Source organism: Gossypium arboreum, chromosome 5 (genome assembly GCF_025698485.1).
Source record: "Gossypium arboreum isolate Shixiya-1 chromosome 5, ASM2569848v2, whole genome shotgun sequence".
NCBI lineage: Eukaryota > Viridiplantae > Streptophyta > Magnoliopsida > Malvales > Malvaceae > Gossypium > Gossypium arboreum.
In genome coordinates this window covers 4,383,487-4,406,726 of record NC_069074.1, presented here as the reverse complement: position 1 = coordinate 4,406,726, position 23,240 = coordinate 4,383,487, and the positions used below count along the sequence as shown (strand labels likewise).

General features: G+C 33.5%; 4 protein-coding genes and 2 long non-coding RNA genes across 6 annotated transcripts; 4 read left to right on the top strand and 2 right to left on the bottom strand.

Annotated features, from left to right (window-relative positions):
- The first annotated feature begins 1,214 nt into the window (after positions 1-1,214).
- Positions 1,215-1,901, top strand: LOC108472804 (uncharacterized). The gene has a single exon (XM_017774359.2). The coding sequence runs from the start codon at positions 1,581-1,583 to the stop codon at positions 1,779-1,781; it is 201 nt and encodes a 66-aa protein (XP_017629848.1). The 5' UTR covers positions 1,215-1,580; the 3' UTR covers positions 1,782-1,901.
- A 2,231-nt stretch (positions 1,902-4,132) lies between these two features.
- On the top strand, positions 4,133-9,444 carry LOC108473440 (coatomer subunit beta-1-like). The gene is made up of 5 exons (XM_017774995.2): positions 4,133-4,435; positions 5,477-7,536; positions 7,791-8,300; positions 8,587-8,672; positions 8,907-9,444. Exons 2-5 carry the CDS (start codon positions 5,491-5,493, stop codon positions 9,109-9,111), a joined length of 2,847 nt encoding a protein of 948 aa, XP_017630484.1. The 5' UTR covers positions 4,133-4,435; positions 5,477-5,490; the 3' UTR covers positions 9,112-9,444.
- Positions 9,445-13,045: 3,601 nt separating this feature from the next.
- On the top strand, positions 13,046-13,646 carry LOC128293152 (protein MAINTENANCE OF MERISTEMS-like). The gene is made up of 2 exons (XM_053028707.1): positions 13,046-13,099; positions 13,185-13,646. The coding sequence occupies exons 1-2, from the start codon at positions 13,046-13,048 to the stop codon at positions 13,644-13,646; spliced, it is 516 nt and encodes a 171-aa protein (XP_052884667.1).
- Positions 13,647-16,103: 2,457 nt separating this feature from the next.
- LOC128293063 (uncharacterized) lies at positions 16,104-16,963 on the top strand. The gene is made up of 2 exons (XR_008283096.1): positions 16,104-16,151; positions 16,673-16,963. It is a non-coding gene; the product is annotated as an uncharacterized LOC128293063 (long non-coding RNA).
- A 997-nt stretch (positions 16,964-17,960) lies between these two features.
- On the bottom strand, positions 17,961-18,976 carry LOC128293064 (uncharacterized). Its single transcript, XR_008283097.1, has 2 exons — positions 18,776-18,976; positions 17,961-18,116 (listed from the first exon to the last, which is right to left on the bottom strand). It is a non-coding gene; the product is annotated as an uncharacterized LOC128293064 (long non-coding RNA).
- A 2,313-nt stretch (positions 18,977-21,289) lies between these two features.
- On the bottom strand, positions 21,290-22,781 carry LOC108471070 (KID-containing protein 1). The gene is made up of 2 exons (XM_017772644.2): positions 22,101-22,781; positions 21,290-21,847 (listed from the first exon to the last, which is right to left on the bottom strand). The coding sequence occupies exons 1-2, from the start codon at positions 22,388-22,390 to the stop codon at positions 21,460-21,462; spliced, it is 678 nt and encodes a 225-aa protein (XP_017628133.1). The 5' UTR covers positions 22,391-22,781; the 3' UTR covers positions 21,290-21,459.
- Positions 22,782-23,240: the final 459 nt, after the last annotated feature.

Genomic DNA, 23,240 nt, shown 5'->3' with positions numbered 1-23,240 from the left:
TGATGAAAAAGCAACCGCATCGGTTTAAAGGTTGATAATATGTTGAACTGGACTGCTTAAAACAACCCATGATCAGAAGACAACCAACCATCTCTTCGACCTAAAATAACTGATCAAAAGACAACCCTCAGTTGTCTGGATAATTAAAATAATACAATGTCTTAACACAACAGTGCAGATGACAGAGGAAGACGCATGTTTGTCTTTTTCTATTATGATTCGAAACCTTAAAATAAGTTTAAATTGCAGAAGACAGTAAAAATAGCTTTGTATTTAATCAAAAGTAACTAATAACTACTCCAGCAATATGAAAGGGTATACCCATGAAGATTATATACTAATCCTTTTTTTCTGTGAAGAAATGAAAAACAACACAATAATCATATTAAGCTACTATATTTAACGGATTCTCTGCAAACAGCTGTAGACTCTTATTTCAGTTAAAAGTCAACTTTATGATGCGATAAGTTTTTATATTCTATTCTCTAGTATTATGAATTAATTAAGTCATTTTTGACAAAATCTGTTAAATACGTCTGATAAGTACTGAATGGCTTGAAGAACCTCCACACTATCTGTCCGAATTGATACTTTGACTCAACGCCTATTATGAAAAATAGTTAAGTCATCTAAAATACTCCATAGTTCAGCATTGAAAACAAAACAAAATCCCAACCTCGTGTTAAAACCAAGAAGCCATTAACCATTATAATTCCTCAACACTCCCCAGCAGCGACCTCAACATTTCCACTGTTTTTTTTTAATAAAGAAATCATTCATGTTTGATTTATGGTACATAAAAGATTATCCTTTTTTTACCAAAAACAAACTTAAGTTGGTATTTAAGTTATCGTAGTGGGAGTGGAATGTGCTTATTTTACAATGAATCGTTTAATAAACCCCGCGGCCAGCACCGTTGTTTCCCAAACTACCTAGGTTCATCACCGACAGCAAAACCATAAAAAACTGGTTAAAAGAATGGTGCCAGGTCCATTAATTTAACTGGGCTCCAGAAATGGTGCGCACGGGCCATTAGTCGGAGTGCTGATTGGTCTTGGGTTGATTCTTTGCAAGTGCACTTTACATAGCTATAGCCCCGGCCTGGTGCTATTTCTTCAGGTTTTAATTCGGGTTGTGATTGTAAAAGTAGCATAGCCATTGCTGCCGGGTCAAATTACGCGAGCAAGAGGGGAAAGAAACAATAAAAGCGGCATTTTGATATTGGAATTTAACGCGTTTAGTTGATATTTGATGACATTATCACGCACTACAGTTCTCTATTCTTAAGAGATAAGACTGTTATTGGAAGCTTCGAGGGTCAGGCTGAGGCTCACACGCTTTAAGCACAATTCTTCTTACTCTAGCTATTCTTCTTCCCTTCCAGACTAACCTATACTTTTCCAGATCCAAACTATGCAATTACCGAATTGCCGTCTATAAATATCGTAGCAAAAGGCTTTTGACAAACAATCTTCTTTCTGGCTGATTTTAAAGAGAGACTATTCACAAGAACTCTTCTTCATCTTATTAGAGCAAGCAAATTCAAAACAATAAATTAGAAAAGAAAGAGAGAATCAAAGATGTGCTTGGTGTTCGTATGTGATGAGGATGAAAGGGTAATATCGAGGCAGCCGGCACCAGGAGCCTGTCCCTACTGCGGTGGGATGGTGCAAGCCATGGATGTTGAAAGCCAGTGGAGGTTCTGCTTTTTGCCTTTGTATTTTAAGACCAAGAGGAGGTACTACTGCAGCTTTTGCGCCAGGCGCTTGGTTGTTCATTGATTTCAGTTTTGCTTGTTATCATCCTGCCCGATCTCCCCTCTTCTCTTTACCTATCTCTTTCCATCTTCGCTTGTACATGTAAAGTTTTGATAATAGAAAAGAGTTCCTCTATTTCTTTAATTACAATTTGCAAGACAAGTTTAGTTTCAAAAGCAATCGAAGTGATCGATCATAAAATCTATTTTGACTTGTCGTTTCTTTTCTGTGACGGAAATCTTTTTGAAGTGGAAAATGGAGTGCCGCAGTTTGATTGAGATTCAATGGGTTGGTGACTTGGTGTTAGCATTTTGGCATTTTGCCCATAGCAAACATAGGAAACACCAACAGAAGTAGGTTTCCCAGGGCCCATTTCACCATTTTGATGGAGGTTCCACATTTAACCCCTGGCCCATATCAACCTATAGCCCGTATCAACCTAATCCAATCAGCATTTAGAAAGTGTCCTTGCGTGTCCTTGCGTTTATTTTGGTTATGTCTACAACTTTAGATTGGAAGCATTTTACTGACCCAAAAAATATGGAAGCATTTTATTCTTAAAGATACGTGAGATTTTCCAATCAGAAGAGGTGATATTTTCCAACGCTGATTTTTACAAATTTAGTCTTGGATGAAAATATAAATTTATGTACGAATTCTTTTTATATTTACACCCAACTTTCTTTTTGTTCTTTTTAAAAAAAAAATTATAAATGTTGTACCATTAAAAGATTGGTTATACTATAACAGTTTTGAGTGGTATATTCCGTCCAATTTCCGTATGGGTTGATTGGGGGGAAAAACTGTGAAACAAATTACAACAACAATTTAGTGATAGTCGATCTCAAAATAGAAATTTAATTTATGTTCTGTTAGAAAATATCCAAATAAGAAAATTAATCAAACAATATAGTTAATATGTGGAGGATGAACTCGTATAAATAATGAGATTATAAATATAGTGAAGAACGAATATAAATATTTTATGTGAAAAATTCTTGAATAAAATAAAAATCATAATCAAAGTAGGCTTTGGTTTTTCATTAATGAGTAAACAAACAATATTATAATATAGAGAAAATAAACTTAAATGTATTAAACGTACAAACCCATGCCCAAAAATAAAACACTAATTCTCATAGAGTTCTCATAAAAGGGATATAAAATTTTATCCACGAAAGTTCTCACAAAAACTCATTTACGACTACATCTTGTCGCTTTTAAACATGCTAAAATTAGAGTCCTAATATGACTATAGTATTTCTAAAATAATCAGAATCTAATTAGAGAATAAATAATAAAATTTAACTAGTAGAAAAAAACTTGGATGAATTTGAGAGCATGTTGTCAAGTCACTACGTCATTTGTCACGACATCGTAATCTTTGTCACAACATCATCTCATAAATATGAGACACATCCCACAAATCATACATGATGTTAGCTATTTAGTTTTAAAAGCGTTAAAAGAATAAAATAAAAATATATCTGTGAATTTTTTTTTTACAACAAACGCAACTTGCGCAACTTAAACTCAGACCACACTTGTTGTGGTGTTCACTTTAACCATTAAACCATCACATAGGGTTCATGAAATATTTTTTCTCAATCATGAATTCATATAATTTTAAAAGTAAAGAATTATCAATATTGTATAATATTAAAAAAATTACAAAATAAAATTTAAAAAATACAAAATTAATAAATATTTTATACTTTTCGTTTACAAATTTAAATTATACCGGTATTATACATTTTTATTTTATACTAATTATTGTTAGCATCGTTATTCTTCTTTTATAATTATTTTTAACTCGTTAAATTTTTATAAATTAATCACATGTCCAATGCAATTATAATTGATAGTATTTTAAATTGAACCAAAATTTAAAAATCTTTATTCAAATAGATTCTATAAAACCTTTTTTTAATTTGGATATTTTTATTTTTCTTATAATCTTTTAAAGAATTTTTTAGTTTTTCTTCAGAAAATTGGGACTAAGTATTAGTTTTTCTAAATTTTTTAAATTTTTGAATTATTTTTATAAATATTATTTTAATTCAACCAACTTTAGGCTTCCATTATCATATTTTTCACATTTGCATTTATTTTATTAGTGTTTATTGACGAATTTGATTACGTTCTTATTTACTCAATTTCCACTACTAGAAAAATTGAATTGCATTATTTATTTTAATAAAAGACTTAATTACTCCTTATTTTTAATTTTTAATAAAAAATAATTCAATTGCATCATCTATTTTAATAAAACTGTATCTCTCGAATGTTAAATTTTTGTTTGATAATATTTATGACCAAAAAAATTGTTTGATAATATCAAGGTGTAAATAGTAATTATATTCATTTGAAAATGAGGAATTTATTTTCATAAAATTGACGCCAAGAAAAGGTAAATAGAAATTACAGTGCTGAAAATAAAGTAAAAACGATAATCCTTTCCTTTCGTTTATAAGCTCACAGTGTTGAAATAGATGATGATCTTTAGATCTGAGACTGAGAGCTTCTGACTTCTTCATTTCCCCTCAATTTTAAAAGCAAAAAACCACGAATTCCTTATTTTGAATTCTCAAATTTCCTCAAATCTCCTCACAGTCAAGCAAAAATCTGCTTCACTTTCACCAACCGGTCTCTCTTCTCGGATGATCTGATCGCTCAAGGTTCCATTTCTTTCTCTCACTCTTACCAATTTTCCAGATCTATTGGTTTACTTTGTACTTGGTTTAGCGGCATTTTTTCTCGTTATTATATTCTTTTGTTCACGGTTTTTTGGGTGACCCGAACCCAGATTTTTTTTTCTCGAAGTTGGAATGGTTCGATTTAGGTTTTGTTGGTTTCCTCTTATCGATTTGATGAATTGCTTGAATCGTCCACTAATAACTATAAGCTAAGAATAGAACTGTGCTTTGGATTTGAATCTGATTTACCTATTGCGCTTTTTTGTTTCGTTGCGCTTACTCGGTGATAGTGTATTTCTTTTTTATGTTTTTATTTTAATTGGTGAATTCAGTGCTAATGTTGGAATTAAAATGACGAAAACAAATAGATCTTACCTTTTTCTTACCCAACGGGCAGATAGTGATTTTCTGTTAATAATTAAGCCGGGATAACCAATATTCTGTATTTAGATCTACTTCGATTCCAGCATAAGGTAGATTTTCCTAGAGTTGTAGATACAATACTTTTATGTGAATTAGGAATGCCTTAGTTTGATAGCCCGTTTAGCATGAACAAGCAATTAAAAAGTATGTTTGTAATAAAGCTTTTTGCGTGAGATTCAGGCAGATTTTCCCCTAAAATGTAACATTAATTAGTGATTGTTATTGTTTATACAAGATCTGTCTGCCAATTCTTTAGTAATTGTTTTTCTTTGAAAGATGAAATTCTCTAGTAATGATATATCATTACCATTAACATTCACTTCGGGATGGTCATACAGCTGATTAATCATTTCAATTTTTAACCTAGCTTATGAACTTTGAAGTAATCATTCCTCTTTGTTCAAAATGGATCTCTTTTTCAAAACTACCTAATTTAAGACATTCTGAATGATTTGTAAGCGCAATTTTAAAATTGTCATTTCATAGATGAATACTTTGCACCAATATGTCTTTATCTGACTCCCAGCTTTGAGAATCCTCATGTTCTACTTTATTTTTGGTTGATGTTCGAATTTTTTTAATTTTCGTTTATATTACCAGAAAACTAGCTAGAAATGGAGAAGTCCTGTACTCTTCTTATTCACTTTGACAAAGGCACACCTGCAATTGCTAATGAGATTAAAGAAGCACTTGAAGGAAACGATGTTCCTGCAAAGATTGATGCCATGAAGAAAGCAATTATGCTTTTGTTGAATGGTGAAACTCTCCCCCAACTCTTTATCACCATTGTCAGATATGTTTTGCCTTCAGAGGATCACACGGTGCAAAAGCTTTTGCTTCTGTACTTGGAGATAATTGAGAAAACTGATACAAAAGGGAGGGTATTACCTGAAATGATATTGATATGCCAAAATTTGAGGAACAATCTTCAACATCCAAATGAATATATTCGTGGCGTGACCTTGAGGTTTCTCTGTCGTTTGAATGAGACAGAGATCATTGAGCCACTGATCCCTTCAGTTTTGCAAAACCTGGAGCATCGGCACCCATTTATTAGGAGGAATGCTATATTAGCTGTCATGTCGATATACAAGCTTCCACAGGGTGAGCAGCTCTTGGTTGATGCACCTGAAATGATCGAGAAGGTCCTTTTATCGGAGCAGGATGCATCTGCCAAGCGGAATGCATTCCTTATGCTATTTACTTGTGCGCAAGATCGAGCCGTTAATTACCTCTTGACCCATGTTGATAGGGTTTCTGAATGGGGTGAATTGCTTCAGATGGTTGTGTTAGAGCTGATCCGAAAGGTTTGCAGAACAAATCGTGCCGAGAAAGGGAAGTATATTAAGATTATTATATCTTTATTAAATGCCCCATCAACTGCAGTTATTTATGAGTGTGCTGGCACTCTTGTTTCTCTGTCATCTGCTCCCACTGCTATTAGAGCTGCTGCCAACACTTATTGTCAGCTTCTTCTTTCTCAAAGTGACAACAATGTGAAGCTTATTGTACTAGATCGGCTGAATGAGCTCAAGTCTTCTCATAGAGATATTATGGTTGATCTGATCATGGATGTACTTAGGGCACTTTCAAGTCCAAATCTTGACATCCGGAGGAAGACGCTTGATATTGTTCTTGAATTAATAACTCCTCGAAACATCAATGAGGTTGTTCTCATGTTGAAGAAGGAAGTTATGAAGACTCAAAGTGGAGAGCTTGAAAAGAATGGAGAATACAGACAAATGCTTATTCAAGCTATTCATTCCTGTGCAATTAAGTTCCCAGAAGTTGCAAGCACAGTTGTGCATCTTCTTATGGATTTCTTGGGTGACAGTAATGTTGCTTCAGCCATTGATGTTGTGGTTTTTGTTAGAGAAATTATTGAGACTAACCCTAAACTTAGGGTCTCCATTATAACAAGGCTATTGGATACATTCTATCAGATCCGAGCTGCACGGGTTTGCTCCTGTGCCCTTTGGATCATTGGAGAGTATTGCCTATCTCTATCTGAAGTTGAGAGTGGGATAGCAACCATAAAGCAGTGCCTCGGAGAGCTACCTTTCTACTCCGTTTCTGAGGAAGGGGAAGCTACTGATGCTTCTAAGAAAACTCCACAGGCAAACTCCATTACTGTCTCCTCAAGGAGACCAGCTGTTCTTGCTGATGGTACTTATGCAACCCAGAGTGCTGCCTCTGAAACTGCTTTCTCTGCTCCTACCGTTGTTCAGGGATCATTGGTTTCCGGGAATATCAGATCTCTTCTCCTCACCGGTGACTTTTTCCTTGGGGCAGTTGTTGCATGCACTTTGACTAAACTTGTTCTGAGGTTGCAGGAGGTACAGCCATCAAAAGCTGAAGTTAACAAAGCAACCACGCAGGCATTGCTGATCTTTGTCTCTATGCTGCAATTAGGACAATCACCTGTTCTTCCACACCCAATTGATAATGATTCTAATGATAGGATTGTTCTGTGCATAAGATTGTTGTGCGATACTGGTGATGGCATCAGGAAAATATGGTTGCAATCTTGCCGCCAGAGTTTTGTAAAAATGCTTTCGGAGAAACAGTTGCGAGAAACCGAGGAATTGAAGGCAAAGGCTCAGGTTTCTCATGCACAACCAGATGACCTTATTGATTTCTACCATTTGAAGAGTAGGAAGGTGAGAGCCTTTTTATTGTCATTATCTTATGAGCATGGTTTCTCATCTTTGGTTTAGGCCAAGTTGATTGTACCATATTTGGTCATATATGCTTTTTCTTCAGCTTGTATTTTGTTTGTTTTGCTAGAATTTTCTGCTTGATCTTCTTTGTTTTTGCACCTCTTTTGGTTATTGACTCGTATTGTTGATTCTTTCTTGGATTTTGTCATGAATTTATGTACTTGTTCTTGAAATTCTCTGTTGCTGACTTCCAGGGTATGAGCCAGCTGGAGTTGGAGGATGAGGTTCAAGATGATTTAAAACGTGCAACTGGAGAGTTTGTCAACGATAATGATGACGCCAATAAGCTCAACCGCATTCTTCAACTTACTGGATTTAGCGATCCAGTATATGCTGAAGCCTATGTCACTGTGCACCACTATGATATTGTTCTTGATATAACAGTTATCAATAGGACCAAGGAAACCCTTCAGAATTTGTGCTTGGAGTTGGCAACTATGGGTGATCTGAAACTCGTTGAGCGTCCACAAAACTATACCCTAGCCCCTGAATCTAGCAAGCAAATAAAAGCCAACATCAAGGTGTCATCAACTGAGACCGGAGTCATATTTGGCAACATTGTTTATGAGACTTCGAATGTGCTTGAAAGAACTGTTGTTGTTCTTAATGACATTCATATTGATATCATGGATTATATTTCTCCTGCCGTTTGTACCGATGCTGCATTCAGAACTATGTGGGCAGAATTTGAGTGGGAAAACAAGGTACATGTTTAACTATTTCCATTGCTATTACTAACTTGCATGCTAAGCACTGCCCCTGATTCCTTTAGATATCTGGCCAACATCAATTCCTTACTATGCTTTATATAATGTGTTCAGTTTGCTAATTGGAATGCAATATATTAGCCCAACTTTATATGTAGGTCATGTCCCTTGGATAGCGGTTGATTACCTGTTTATTCCCCTCTTATTGCTAGTACTGTTTGCTCTGTATATCTATAAGCTTCTCTTAGGACTGAGCTATCATTCTTGTTGTTTTGTGATTCAGGTTGCTGTTAACACTGTAATCCAAGATGAGAAGGAATTCCTTAATCATATTATCAAGTCAACCAATATGAAGTGTCTCACACCAGTGTAAGTTTTTACCTTACTGAGAATTTTACATGGATTTAAAATGAACTGATGGTTTTATGCTTTCTGCATACCATATTTTAGATCGCATATTCTTAAATCCTACAGTGTGCTTAACTGATTTGCATTTCAGTTTGTTCTTAAACAACTTTAATGAAACTATCATGCTCAACTTGTAAAATGACAAATTAATATTATTTTGTGCCATTCCTTTTTGCTGGCTGGATTGTGTTTCAGATCTGCGCTAGATGATGAGTGCGGATTCCTGGCAGCTAACCTTTACGCGAAAAGTGTGTTTGGGGAGGATGCCTTGGTAAATTTGAGCGTTGAGAAACAAGCAGATGGGAAACTTAGTGGGTACATCAGGATAAGGAGCAAGACCCAGGGTATTGCTCTTAGTCTCGGGGATAAGATTACTCTAAAACAAAAGGGAGGCGGTTGATCTGTGGGATGTTGACATCATTTGTTTAACCAATACTGGTAGTCATTCTGGTTTTCGCTTTTGTCAGCTGCTGCCTGTCTCAATCTCCTTTGAAATGCAAAAAATTATTACTGATCTAAAAATGCAGGTACTTTGCCTGCATTTTAAAGATAGCCGCCTTCATTTTTGTTGTGTTCTCTGTATCTAGGGGTAGTATCGATTTCAAGAGATGACATTGTTGTATTTGCAGTTACATATTTCTACAGTAAAAAAGGGTCATTGAACATTTGTTAAAAAAAGATACTTCTTTTTGGCGATGTTAAAACAGGATTATCTTTTCGCGGATTCTCTAAATTGATAGTATTGAATTCGGAGCTTTCTTTAGTACCATTGTTCCCTATTAAATCATCCTTAATTTTATGTATTATCCCTATTCTGTTGTTTCTTCTGGGGATATATGATATTTTTTGGTTCCTTCTTATTGGTTGCTGCCTGTGATTGTTTCTCTTTTCTGACTGATCACTTTCTGCCCTATATATGTTGTGTTGTGCTGTAGTTAATTTCTTTTCCATGGGAACCATATAATTAAAGCACTATAAAGATAACCGTTGCTACAGTTAAAAGCCTTAAAGCGTGCTCGTAACTAGTTGTTTCCAACTTGGGAAAACCTTGTACTTCTTCAAGTTGACCTAGGATGAACTATCGACAGAGATGATGGGAGGTCCGGCTTAAGATGGGCAAGCGGCAATATTTCTCACACCTACCCGGTTGTTGTCCACCATCCTCTTTCCACGTTCTCTTCTGTTGGTTAAAATCAATGCCAAGAGAAGTGTAGTAAAGAAAGAAAGAAAGAAAACCACCGGATGAAATTCCATAAATATTCTTGTTTGATGAGGAATTTTCAAACATTCGAGACTTTTAGGCCTTCAAGCGGAGTTTTTGAGTACTGGCATATTTGGGCCCTTTTCGTCCCGTTTCCTAAATAGGGCGCCAACCAGACAAACCTTGCGCAGGCTTTCCGCGAAAAGGATGCAGTATAATCCCACTGTTGTTTGAAGCCAATACTTGAATACAGCAGCACAATTCCTGTGTCATTAGTCCCTAATTAGTATTCTGCAGACTTGTTTGCACCACCAAATATTGGAACAGTAATGTATTCTAGTTACAACAGTCTCACGTTTCTTATTTCATAAAATGAAATTCGAGAACTCTCCAAGAAAAAACCAATCTTCAGTACATAGATATTGTAAAGTAGCTACACTGCCAGCTTACGCATGACATTGACCAATTTTATAATCCGCAAATGTGTTTGCATTTTGCAGATTCATATAGATAACGATAATTAATTACGAAAAAGTATTGTTATTCTAAATAGAACAAACTATATAACCTTAGCCTAAAAACCCAACAAGCCTTTTGCTTAAAGCATAAGTGTGAGAGAAAAAGATAGGTCAGCCATCGTCCAAAAACAGTCTTTCAATAAAACATGGTACGGAGAAAAGAGATTATCAGATAGTACCACCACTTTAACCAAACTGTTGCAGTTTCATTCTCATCTTTTTACTAGATAAATTTCAATTTTTTCCGGTTTTCTTTACATGAGTTTATTAGTTTAAGTAAAGAAATATTTATATATATATATATATATATATATATGTTTGAAGTAGCGAGGATGATAGCCCTTGTGTGACCAAATGACACTGATGGAGGCATATGCCATCCCCAATGGCCACGTGTCTCGGACGGACCACATAATGCATATATAAGCACGTGATCATTAATTATTCCAAGAAATCGGGGAGTCAGTTTTGGAGGAGGCTTTGGCTTGACTCAAGAGGCCTAATGTTAAAGCTGTGGTTGAGGATGGGCGAAAGGTGCGGCCATCGATGGCGACAATCATAATTACCCCCAACAATTATCATATTTACATATAGGGAAATAAATAAATAAGACAAGGAGGGTAGGCATAAAGTATTATTGAGAGAAAAAGATTTTATCTTCATTTACTACAAAAAGTCGGACGTACTAAGTTAAAAGTACAAATATACTGCTGTCCAAATAAAAAAAAGGGTACTGTATGAATTTACTGTAACGTAAATAATAGTATAAATTACAAAACGCAACTAGGTGATTATTTTGTTTTAAATCCATTTAAGTTAATTTTACTTAAAAAAAGACGATAATTTATAACTGAAATTTTTTAAGACACCAAAATAGAGGGGAAAAAAACTTTTAAGCAAAAAAATAAAAAATGAATAGAAAAGCCACAAAAAAACTAAACACATCAAGTGTAACGACTAGAATTTCGACTGTGTCGAAAAATTTAATTTTTAGGCCTGAATTATTAAATAGAAATAAATTAGAAATAACTAGTAAATATGGCTCAGGGGGGTTTTTTACCTCAATATTATAAAAAAAAATTTATACACCAAATTAGGTTGTCAGCCAGATTAATTACGAAAATAGTATGTTTTTTTAGGTCGTGCCTATCTGACAGGCACAACCGATTTTTTTAATATTAAATTTTTTTTCGTTTAAAAAATTATTATTATATTATTTTTTAATATTTATATTAATATATATGTAAAATATGAGTTTTATACGGTAAAACACACGAAGCAATTGAGCTGTCGGGTAGGCACGACTAGTCGTGCTCGACAGTAGGCACAACACACCCCCTCACTCTTCTGCTGCCTTCCCCCTGCATGCTGCCCATTTTTTTTCATGCATGAGTCTTATCACTCATGGGAAAAAAAAATTTATGGGAGACCTTATAAGCATGGTCCCCCATCCATATTGAAGCATCTATGGGTGAGAAAGAAATGAGAGAAAGGAGAAGGAGAAGAAGGAAGGTGAAGGAGAAGAAAAAAAAAGGTAATGTATTATTTTAGTAATTTATTATAAAATTACGGTGTTTTGTGAGTTTTAGTATGTAAATTTTTTAAAAAATTGTATAAATATTTTGTTAGTAGTTTATGATTAGGTTATAAATTATTAGTTTTTTTGTATTTTGTTATAGTTATTTGTTTTGTTAATAATTTATGGGATTAGGTTACAAATTGTTAGTGTTTAGTGTATTAGTGTATTGTGATTTTTTAGTAATAATATATTTTAAAAAAATTTATAGTTGATTTGGTTATATAAATTGTTAGTGTTTAGTAATTTAGTGTATTAGTGTATTGTGATTTTTTAGTAATATATTTTTAAAAAATAATTTTATAGCTATTTTATTAGTAATTTAATATTAGGTTATATAAATTGTTAGTGTTTAGTGGTTTAGTATTAGCGTATTGTAATTTTTTAGTAATATATTTTAAAAAATATTTATATAGCTATTTTATTAGTAATTTAAGATTAGGTTATATAAATTATTAGTGTTTAGTAGTTTAGTGTATTAGTGTATTGTGAATTTTTTAGTAATATATTTTAAAAAATATTTTATAGCTAATTTAAGATTAGGTTATATATTGTTAGTGTTTAGTGTGTGTATTAATGTATTGTGATTTTTTTAGTAATGTATTTAAAAAATAATTTTATAGTTATTTTGTGTTAGTATATGATTATAAATTGTTAGTGTTTATAGTTTAGTGTTTTGTGATTTTTAATGTAATTTTTATATAATGTAATTTTATATTATTATATATTTATTTGATAATTTTTATTGATTTATTAAAATGTTGATTAAATTTGTTGTTACATAATTTTATAGGTCATTTGGAAGTTCTTCTAATTAGGTATGTTTCTAGTTCTTTTTTTTTAATTAGTATGTTTTTATATTTAGATAGTTTATTTGTTTTAATTATATTATTATTGTTATCTAACATAAAAAAATTGTAGGTAAAAATGAGAAATTATGAGATATTTCTGTGTTTATTTCTAAAATATGAAAAAATTTATTGTAACTTTTGAAATAAGAAAAACTGAATTTAATTTTTTTAATTGCGATTTGTAACAAATGGGTTCTTTGATTGATAATACAAATCACATATCAAGTACCATTAAGGAGATGGTAATAAAATTTTTATTTCACAGTCATGTTATTTGTTGAATTAAATTATATTGTATTAATTATTTCGCTAATATAATAATGTCAGGAGTCGTACCACGTATTGAGAGGCCGTGTTAATAGTATAGGGTTTCAGCCAGATGAACACCTAATACCGTTCTTGGAGTTAGCCGGGTTCGAATCAGCAGCATTGATCCGGACTTTTGATCTGCGATATGACCTGATTTTCGCTTTAGTCGAGCGATGGCGTCCGGAGACCCACACATTTCATTTGCCGTGCAGGGAGTGCTGCATCACTCTAGAAGATGTTGCAGTACAGCTCAGGCTCCCCATCGAAGGGAATGCGGTCACGGGCGTAAGTTCGATCTCCAGGCCGGCAACCCTTTGCTATGAATTACTTGGACGCTCGCCAAGTGAGGGGAAATTTGCCAGTTTGAGGTTGTCATGGCTAAAGGCCAATTTTGAGTATTTGCCGAGTACTGTCAATGAACGGGAGGTGATGCAGGCCGTACGAGCTTACATCATGCACCTAGTCGTGCCTGTCAGATAGGCTCAACTAGTTGAGCCTGTCAGGTAGGCACAACATGTATGTATGCTTCCATATACACGGGTTGTATACTAACCCAAAAAATATATATATATATAATAATAATTTTTTAAACGAAAAAAAAAATTTAATATTAAAAAAAATCGGTTGTGCCTGTCAGATAGGCACGACCTAAAAAAATATACCATTTTCGTAATTAATCTGACTGACAACTTATTTTGGTGTATAAATTTTTTTTTTATAATATTGAGGTAAAAAACCCGGCTCAGGGACTAAATTTCAAGAGGAGAGAAATAAGGAGATTTGATTTAAGCATTAGCCAAGTACTTCTCAAGCTATTTGACATGGCCTTAAATATAATTTATCCATAAATTAAATGTTGATATTGGGTGAGGTTAATCCTTACCATTGAATTCCATTTGACTTTTGTTAATGTTAATATGATAAACAAGGTTAATGGGTGAGAGAATCGAAGTAAAACATCTGAATTTCTTCCCTTCTTCGCCGTCTACACTTGAGAAAGAAAAGAAAGAAAATCATCTTGGTTAAGAAAGAAAATCATCTTGGTTCATTCACCATTGCCGTGAGCTTCCAAAGTCAAAATTGGTAAGCTTCCTCTTTAATTTTTAGTGAATTATTAGATTTAGATAAATATTATGCAAGACCCAACTGTTGGTTTGAGAAATTATCAAAGTTTAGTTAGGTTTTCATAATAAAATACATGATAGATTAGTAAGAGAAAATGGGCAGTTTAGATGAAAATGTGTTATAACGTTGTTAAGGTAATGAGTATAAGAGGAATAAGCTTAATTTAAGCTCAAAAGCTGTGAAAGAAACCTTGCTGAAACATTAGAGATTAAATTAAATAAATTAAAAACTGTTAGAAAATTTTATAGTGTATTAGAAGCTAGAGGTCCTTACTGGAGAATCAGTTTTTAATTCGATAAAGAAAATCAAAAGTTAGAATCATTTTGGATGTCAGGGCTATTAGGGACTAAAATAAATAAAGTACATTCATGCTTAATTATTACATTCTTGGGTCTGAATTATATATCTAATGGATTTTCTTGTATCTGAATTTTTCATGCATAATTAAAAACGAAATTAGAATGTCAAAAAATAAAACTATTAACGAATAGTTAATTTAATTTGTGCTCTCATAATTTAAATTCGTTAAATATCTAAATATATTTGCTTTACTTGTCAAGTGATAATTACGAATAATAAGCAATATCGTTTATTGTATATACATGTGTAACTAAAATGAGACAATAATATTAATACATGGTTTGAATAGGATAAGTTAGACCCAAATATCTTGGGGTGCATCGAAAATTATATTGTGTATACAGGCATCTATATGAAATGAATATGCATGGACCATCTGTAACACCCCTTACCCGGCCCAGACGTTATGGCCGAATCCGACATGCCACATCAAAGCATTCAAAACATTTCCGATCCAGAAAGAAAACTTATTAAGTGTTTTTGTAATGAACCGAAAGTTACGGTATCGGAAATTGAGTCTTGAGTACTGTTTCCGTGAAATTTATTCATGAATATTTATTAGAAATATTTATGAATTATAGTTGAATGGTTATTTAGTGTTTAATTAAGTGAAGTAGCTTGAATTTAGTTTAAAGGATTAAATTGCATAAGGAATAAAAGTTTAATTATAGATTAAAGAAGTAAAAGGGACTAATCTAGCAATTAGACCCTAAGTGCCATGTGTGTGAATGTATGATATAACATGTGTAATAGTTGGCATATATGTGTAATAGCTATAAGATATTTTATGTTATAGCTATTACACATGTTAATTTTATATTTATTATAGGTTAATAATAATATAATATAGTATAATGAATAAAGAATAATGAGTAAAGAAACATAGAAAGAGTTACAGAGAGCAAACGTGAGAAAGAAAGAAGGAAAGAAAGAAAGAAATAGAAAAGGAAAATTTGAGGATTAAGGCCCTAAAGTTTAATTGGTAAGTTGTTTTAGCTCATTTTCTTATGATTTTTATGTTTATGGATGCCTAATTCAAAGTTCTACATGTATGAGGTTAAAATGAAGAAAAATAGAAAATTTTAGATATTGATTTAGTTGAATAAATTGAGGTTTTATGGGTTAAATTGATAGGAATTGAAGTTAGAAGTGAAAATTGAGTGATTTATTAAAAGAATTCTAAGTTAGGTTTAAATAGGGATTAAGTTGAATAGAGCTCAAAATTTATGTTTTATAATGAATTTTATGAGTTAGAAATTGTTAATGAGTTGATTAAAAGAGAATATGAAGCTTAAGTTAAAGAAAAAAAGATTAGTAATGGAAAAAGGACGAAATTGGAATTTTTGTAAAAGTTTGATAGAAAGTGAAAATGTGTTTTATGAATTAGTATATTGATGATTTTTAATTGTATGATTGTTAGTAGCAAGCGTAGCACGGATCGTCATCAAAGAAGGAAAAGAGAAAGTGAACGAAGATATCGATTAAATTCGATAAATAGTGGTTTGTATTTCTATAAACCGAGCTTAATCGTTATTGCTATATTTGATATTTATATTGTATGAAAATGTGAATGAGGTAAGTATTTTTACCATATTGAAATGAATGTGATTTTGAATACCCTATTAATGAGTGTCGGGCTAGTCGGATATAGTTGACATGTCATAGGAATTGGAAGTATTGGGATATTCCGACATTGAGTCGATGAGACACTATGTGTCGACTACTGTTAAAGTTCCGGATTTGTTTCGATGAAGTACTTTGTGTACTATAATGTTAAAGTTCCGGATTTGTTCCGATGAAGCACTATGTGCTTATCCCGGAGTGTGGGTTGGATACATGTATCCGTTAGTGTCCGAGTTATGTTAATAAGGGTAAATAAAGTAAAGCTTATTAAAGTACTGATTGATATTGAATAATAGCAATAATGTGTTTGAATTACCATGTCTTAAAGTTGATTAAGCTATTGTTTATAGAAATACCACTGAGAGTATTCTCAGCGACGGTTTGTTTCCGTGAAGCAGGCTAGGTACGAAAGTATAAGGACTCAGCATACAAGCCGATCCCCAAACTCAAATTGGTGAAGTTTCTATCTTTTTGGAAAATGGCATTGTACCTAGGATGTCTTTTGGTTATTTTGAAAGTATCTAAGTTGTTAAATGATATTTTGGTATGTTTTGTAAATGTTACCAAAACCTTAAGTATGGTATCTTTTGATATGTTAGTGAAGAGTAATAAGAGGAATTGTTGGTAAATGTTGTAGAGAGAAGAAATGAAGATGTTATAAACTTAGTTATCAACATTTTATACTAAAACAGATTTGGACAGTAACAGTAATCCAACTTTGAAAATATACCAAAAATAGTATAAAGTGAATTAGATGATGAATAAAATATGTAATTGAAGCTTAATGAATCTATTTTATATGGAAGAAACAAAATAGGTAAAAGAGTTGTATTTTATGAGATATTTACGTTTTGGTGAAACAGGGTTAGAACAATTTCTGGATTCCCTGTTCTGACTTTAGAAATTCACCATAAATTGTGTATTAAGAATTAGGACTCAAACTTTATTTGTATGGATTCCTTATTGAGTATATTTTTAATTGAAACAAATGGCATAGTCATTGGATTTCTGTAAAGGAAGAAATTTGATTCGTAGTGCACAAGGGTCAGAGTAGCCGAACCCTGAAATAGGGGAGACTTCTTCTAATAAACTGTACTAATTGGCCTGACCAAAATTCTAGAAAAAATTAGTAAGTAGATATATGAGTCTAGTTTCAGGGAAAATTTACGGAATTGGATTTCGAGTTTCGTAACTCGAGATATGATTTTTTTAGCGACCGTGACGCAGATGGATAGTTTACTACGAAAACTGTTTAAGTGCTATGATAAGTTTTGTAATGTCTCCTGCTTGACTCCGGCAACGGTCTCGGGTAGGGGACGTTACAGTTTTAAAAGATGATTTCATTATATGTTAATGTGAATGGAAGCTGTGCACCAGGTAGGAAACCGGAAAAGAGGAGGTGAGTCCATCGGACTGCTTAAGTACCAAACTCCCTTCGGATCCAATCCTAGACATGCAAACCGCCATTGCCATACCTTAACGTCATGTATATTTCTAGAAAACCGATTTGATTAAGTCCTTTTTAGGAAAAATGATAAATTTTGGAAAATATCTTCATTGCGGAAGCTTTGCCTGTTTTCGTGTTATTTGAAATCAATTACTTTTTTTGAAAATGCGCCCTAAAGCTATCCAATTTCAACAGTTAAATATTAATATTACCTATCTTAATAAAACATATAAAAACCATCAAAAATAAATAAGCGGCCTTATTACATTTAAAAGCCCAAAACCTCAAACGTAATTAAAAGGATGTCCAGTTCACTAGAAGAAAATCAAACTTTCAGAACGGGTGGCCACTCCGAATTCCCTCACAGCTCCAAGCCCACTATGGTTGGGGATTACCTGCATGGATGAAAATAAAAGGGGTGAGTTTGGGGAAACTCAGTGTGTAAGGAAAACCCATTCAAAGCCCAAGTCAGCTCAAGCCTATTGGGCTTAAGCCCATTCAGGTAACAGTGGTACTGGACCAGAGCCCTTTTCAGATTACAATAAACTGGGCCTTTGCCCTTATTCAGAGATAATGATGATGGCCTATAGGCCCATTTCAAAATACATGCAACATCAATAACATATGTAAGCCCATTTGGGAGACTACTCAACCCACCAACCACTACACTCCACCCGTACCAGCCCTACACTCCATGTGGGAATAGCTCAACCCACCCAAATTAACACTCCACAGTTGCTTGACCTTGTCGCTCAATTATCGATAAATTGAGGCAAAGCCTCCAAAGACATGGACAAGCCACTTTCAAGTACTTCCTCCGTCAATATCCCAATCCCATGCATCAGATAATAACAACATGGCATGCATAAATAACAACAGATTAAACATGCATTTAGGTCAATTTAACCCTAGGGGTATTTGGTAATTTATCTACTAGGGATAAAGCGCAAATTTTCCACTTTTAAAGGTATTTCAATAATTTATCTATTTTAGGGTTTTCATGCATATTCCTACTTTTCACGTACTAACAAAATCACGTACCGAGGGTTCTTACCGAATTGGGCCCGTTGGCCCATCATTCCAATTTTGGCCCATTAAGCCCAAAAATATCGAGGGCACAGAAATCATGCACTTTGCAGTCCAAATTTTGCAGCTTACCAAAAACATTAATCGATTTACCTCACGAGCATTCGCACACTCGCAAATCTACAAAATACCGGTTTTCGGCATTTCGGCTTTTCGACTTTTGCCGATCTAGACTAAGAAAAGGGTGTTAGTTACACACTTGTTTGCGACGATATACTGACGAGATCCACACACGAACCGCCTACAATTGGATTACTAACACGTTAATCTAACTATTCAAATACAAACTACGTATTAACCCCTTACAATATTCGGCCAACTACACCTACAGATCATAGTAAGCTTATAAGAAATCAATAAGCAACTCATTAACAAATTTTTGTCAATGTTTACCACATAATCATAATTTCACTGCAAGCTGTCTTGCTGAGCAACAGTCACTAAATCATTTATAACTGGAGCTACGAAACTCCAAATCAAGTGCCGTTAATTTTTCCTGAAAATAGACTCATATATCTTCTATCCATAAAATTTTCAGAATTTTTGGTTTGGCCAATCAATACCAGATTTTTCTTAAAGTTTCCCATGTTTCACTGTTTGACTAATCTGACCACTCTTCATTACGAATCAAATTTCTCATTGTACAAAATTCAAAATATGTTCTCGTTTATTTCATTTGAAACTAGACTCATTAAGCTTTAATTACATAATTTATTCACCTTCTAACTCATCTCTCACAATTTATGGTGATTTTCCAAAGTCACATTACTGCTGCTGTCCCAAGCAGATTTATTACCAAATCACTCTTTCACACATAACTTGCATGCATGTTATTTAAACATGTATATCACCAATCAATCATCACATATCTATGAGTTTACTTAAGTATATTCTCCATTTCATCATTTTAAAGCACAACATGTTAGCCGATTTTTCCCCTTAGCATCTAAGGTACATGCATGCTCATTTGTTTGGCTCAACTTCACCTATCTTCCATTTTTCATTAAAAGAACATGAAACAACAACCATTTCCTTCATTTTAATTCATGACCAAATGCTCACAACACAACTAAAAACCAAAATATGCTTCAAGAGTTAAGGTAGAATCAAGAAGAACTCATGAACATCAAGATAGAAGCAAACTACCATGAACTTACCTTCAATTTTCTTCTCCAAGTGACCGAACATTCAAAAGCTTTCTCCTCTCCTTTCTCTTCTCTAACTTTAGGCTATGATGAATAAAGATGGACAAAACTTTGTTCTTTTCACCCCTTTTTCTTTTAATAAAATTTCATATTTCATCAATTTAATTCTTTAATACAAAAGACATGAAATGCCCATAATGGAACATTTACCTAAACTATTATCATGGAACATTTACCTAACCCATTATCAATTTGTACCATGAATTATGGATATCAAGTGCTCATATTGTCTACAACAACATGATGGCTAGCCACTTCATGTAAAATGGGAGGTTTGTCATGCAAATCCTCCTATTTTGCACTCCTATTTATTTGGCCACTTCAATTTAGCCTATAGCATTTTTAAACATTTTCACATAGGTCCTATTTCATAATTTCACCCCCTTTTTCTTATGGAACAAAAAAATTAACTAAAATTGCCGGGTTCTATCTTAAGCTTGGGCCTTCTAGAGGCCCACTAACATAATTAAACCTATACCAACATTCACAGAATTCTCGAAAATTGGGGCGTTACACCATCGTCCAATGGTATATACGTGCTAAAGATATTCGGTTAATGGATCATGATTTTTTCTTTTCCTTAAAAGAAAAACATGTACGTTTCCGTCGAGCATTCAGCAATAGACCAACCAAAATGCGATGGGTTTTAACATGGGAGACCACGACCTTAATTAAATCAATAGTCGCCGCTTGCACATATCGCAACCACAACTATCCTTCTCACCTAACCTGTAATCTCCATTTTCCATTATCAAAACTTTATCTTATTTGTTTACTTTTTTATGATAATAATAATAATATTTAAATAATTTACTAATAAAAAACATTCAAATTTATTCATAAATTCAACCTGCAGCTACTCTTATTAATGAATTCAACCTGCAGCTACTCTTATTAATTTCTCACATCATAAAATTATATTTCCAGACCAAGGTTCACTCCTGTGCTGTCCCTAATTTAGATGCCATCTACAAATTGAAATAAGATGCTACATTACTATTACTATATTTTAATGATCCATTTGATTTGAGGCTTCCTGTCGGCTAACGGCTAACGGAAAATGTCAATACCGCCCCCATTTAATAACCTACGGTCTCCGAGCACACAAGGACCCAATTGTCATTACCCCAACATAAAAGAATATCTAAGAACCTTCCATGCATATCATATCATACATGCATTCACACATTAACATATCTATACATCCATATCCAAACATAAATTTATTTTGTCTAAATATAAATATTATTAGTAAATCAATAAAATCTGGGGCAAGATTTTATTTGTAAAAGACTTTTTATTTATATATTAAGTGTTGCTAAAAGTCATGAGTTTTTTTTTTTTTTTCTCTTCCGAGTAAGTAACGAAGAAAAAGGTTACAAAAGGAGGAATAATAATGTAAAATCCTAAAGCATATTCTGATGCTTCTAAAAAGGCAGAGGAGGTGTTATTGAGGTTCAACTTGTACTTGCAGATCTGTTAAAGAAAAACAACTCTGCGATTTGAGAGTGACCTTCAGCTTGCTTTGCTGCTGCAACTTGGGTTTTATTGCTGCTATTGGTAGTTTGTCATTTGATGATGATGATGATGATGATGATGATGATGATGATGGGGTTTCTTCATCGTCTTCATTCAAAGCAAGGAGCGGCATGGAGTTGGGATTTTGCCATGAATAGAAAGACGACTTCCCGGACTTGTTCCATTTGTTTGCAAGCAATACCCTTCTCCTTTTGTTGAATGGGTTCTCTGCTTTTGGCACCTCTTTTACTGTGCTTACATCTAACAGATTAGCAAATGACTTTGATTTTCCAGCATAGTGATTCGATAATCCCCTCCTATCAAAAGTTTAAAACCAATCATTAGATCCATTTATCCCAAAACCTTCTAATATTGGGTATTTTATTTCATTCTAAAACACAATATATACCACAAATGACTAAAAATTTTCCAATTTGAATGAATTAAAGATATTCCCTACATAATTCCATCTAAGTTTCTACAGGATTGTAATTTCAAATCACAATTTTAGCATAGCAACTGGTAACAACATTTTTAACGAACACAAAAAAAATGGAGAAAGGTACTAACTTGATGGGAAGGGAGTCCTCTAGGGAACCCAAAGAAGCCAACCCTCCACTTGTTCCAGATGAAACCACGCCGTCTTCCTCTTCATCCTCGCTGTCTCCCGGTGACCCAATCGAGGATGAACTCTCCGAGAATACATCCACTGACCCCAGATTCGACCCCCCAACATCTTCCTCCTTGAGAAAAAAGCAAGACGACCCAACCTTCTCCTCCGACCGCTCTCTAACATACACGGCGGCGGCCGCCGATGCAGTGGCGTCCATGCCGAACGTTGGACCCACGAGAACCTCCATTTCTTTCTGAAAACCCACTACTTCAACCTTCCCCTCTTCGTTACCGTTTTCCAGATTCCTTTTAGATATTAAGAGGGAACCCCCCTCCCCCACAAAAAAAAAAAAAGGTACAGTGGAATCAAAGGAAAGACGCAAAGGATAGAATGAAGAAGTAAACTTAATTGCAGAGAGACAACAAAGGAAGAGAACCAACAAGAAGAAGGGTATTCATGTGGCCTCCATTACTTCCATAAAATCACTTCTTTAAGAGAGAAAGCAAAGCTTTTTTGGATTTTAGTTGTAGAGAGAAGGGTGAAAGAAGGAAAAGAAAACTACATAACACGATAAGGAATTGAATTAAATTAGACTAGGTTAGGTCGGATTGGATTGGATAAAATATGTACTTAAAATGGCTTATCTTCTTCCTTTTTTTTTTTTTTTAAGTGTATGATAACTCACTATATATAGTATGAAATACGAATACGTATTTGGTATCCATATGTTTATACAGAAAGCAAACGAAAGGTTTAACGTTAATATCTGCCGGCGGCCAAATAGGGGAGGCTTTAACTTAGAACGCGGTTTGACACGTTCTTCATATGATGTAACAACAAAAATTATATTATCCGAAAACGAAATATAACAATAAAACGTCTTTACCTTTTATCTTAATTAAAAGCATATTGTAATTTCTTTGCGATAAATTTCAGATTTCTCTCTACAATTTTTCTAGTTTGGTTTGATAGATTCTTGTTATTAATTCGATTATATTTTTGTAATGTTGATTTTTATTATAATTTATTATTATTTGTATTTGTAATCAAGATAGTTAATTTATTAGTGATTCAATTGTTATCAAGCTTTACATATC

What these genes read in the sequence shown, in the direction of transcription:
- LOC108472804 (XM_017774359.2), top strand. Translation starts at nt 1,581, where the DNA reads ATGTGCTTGGTGTTCGTATGTGATGAGGATGAAAGGGTAATATCGAGG.
- LOC108473440 (XM_017774995.2), top strand. Translation starts at nt 5,491, where the DNA reads ATGGAGAAGTCCTGTACTCTTCTTATTCACTTTGACAAAGGCACACCT. An exon ending in ACCATTTGAAGAGTAGGAAG is followed by an intron (nt 7,537 to 7,790) that starts GTGAGAGCCTTT and finishes GCTGACTTCCAG; the next exon opens with GGTATGAGCCAGCTGGAGTT. An exon ending in AATTTGAGTGGGAAAACAAG is followed by an intron (nt 8,301 to 8,586) that starts GTACATGTTTAA and finishes TTTGTGATTCAG; the next exon opens with GTTGCTGTTAACACTGTAAT.
- LOC128293152 (XM_053028707.1), top strand. Translation starts at nt 13,046, where the DNA reads ATGGGTTCTTTGATTGATAATACAAATCACATATCAAGTACCATTAAG. An exon ending in CAAGTACCATTAAGGAGATG is followed by an intron (nt 13,100 to 13,184) that starts GTAATAAAATTT and finishes TAATAATGTCAG; the next exon opens with GAGTCGTACCACGTATTGAG.
- LOC108471070 (XM_017772644.2), bottom strand. Translation starts at nt 22,390, where the DNA reads ATGGAGGTTCTCGTGGGTCCAACGTTCGGCATGGACGCCACTGCATCG. An exon ending in GAGGACTCCCTTCCCATCAA is followed by an intron (nt 21,848 to 22,100) that starts GTTAGTACCTTT and finishes AACTTTTGATAG; the next exon opens with GAGGGGATTATCGAATCACT.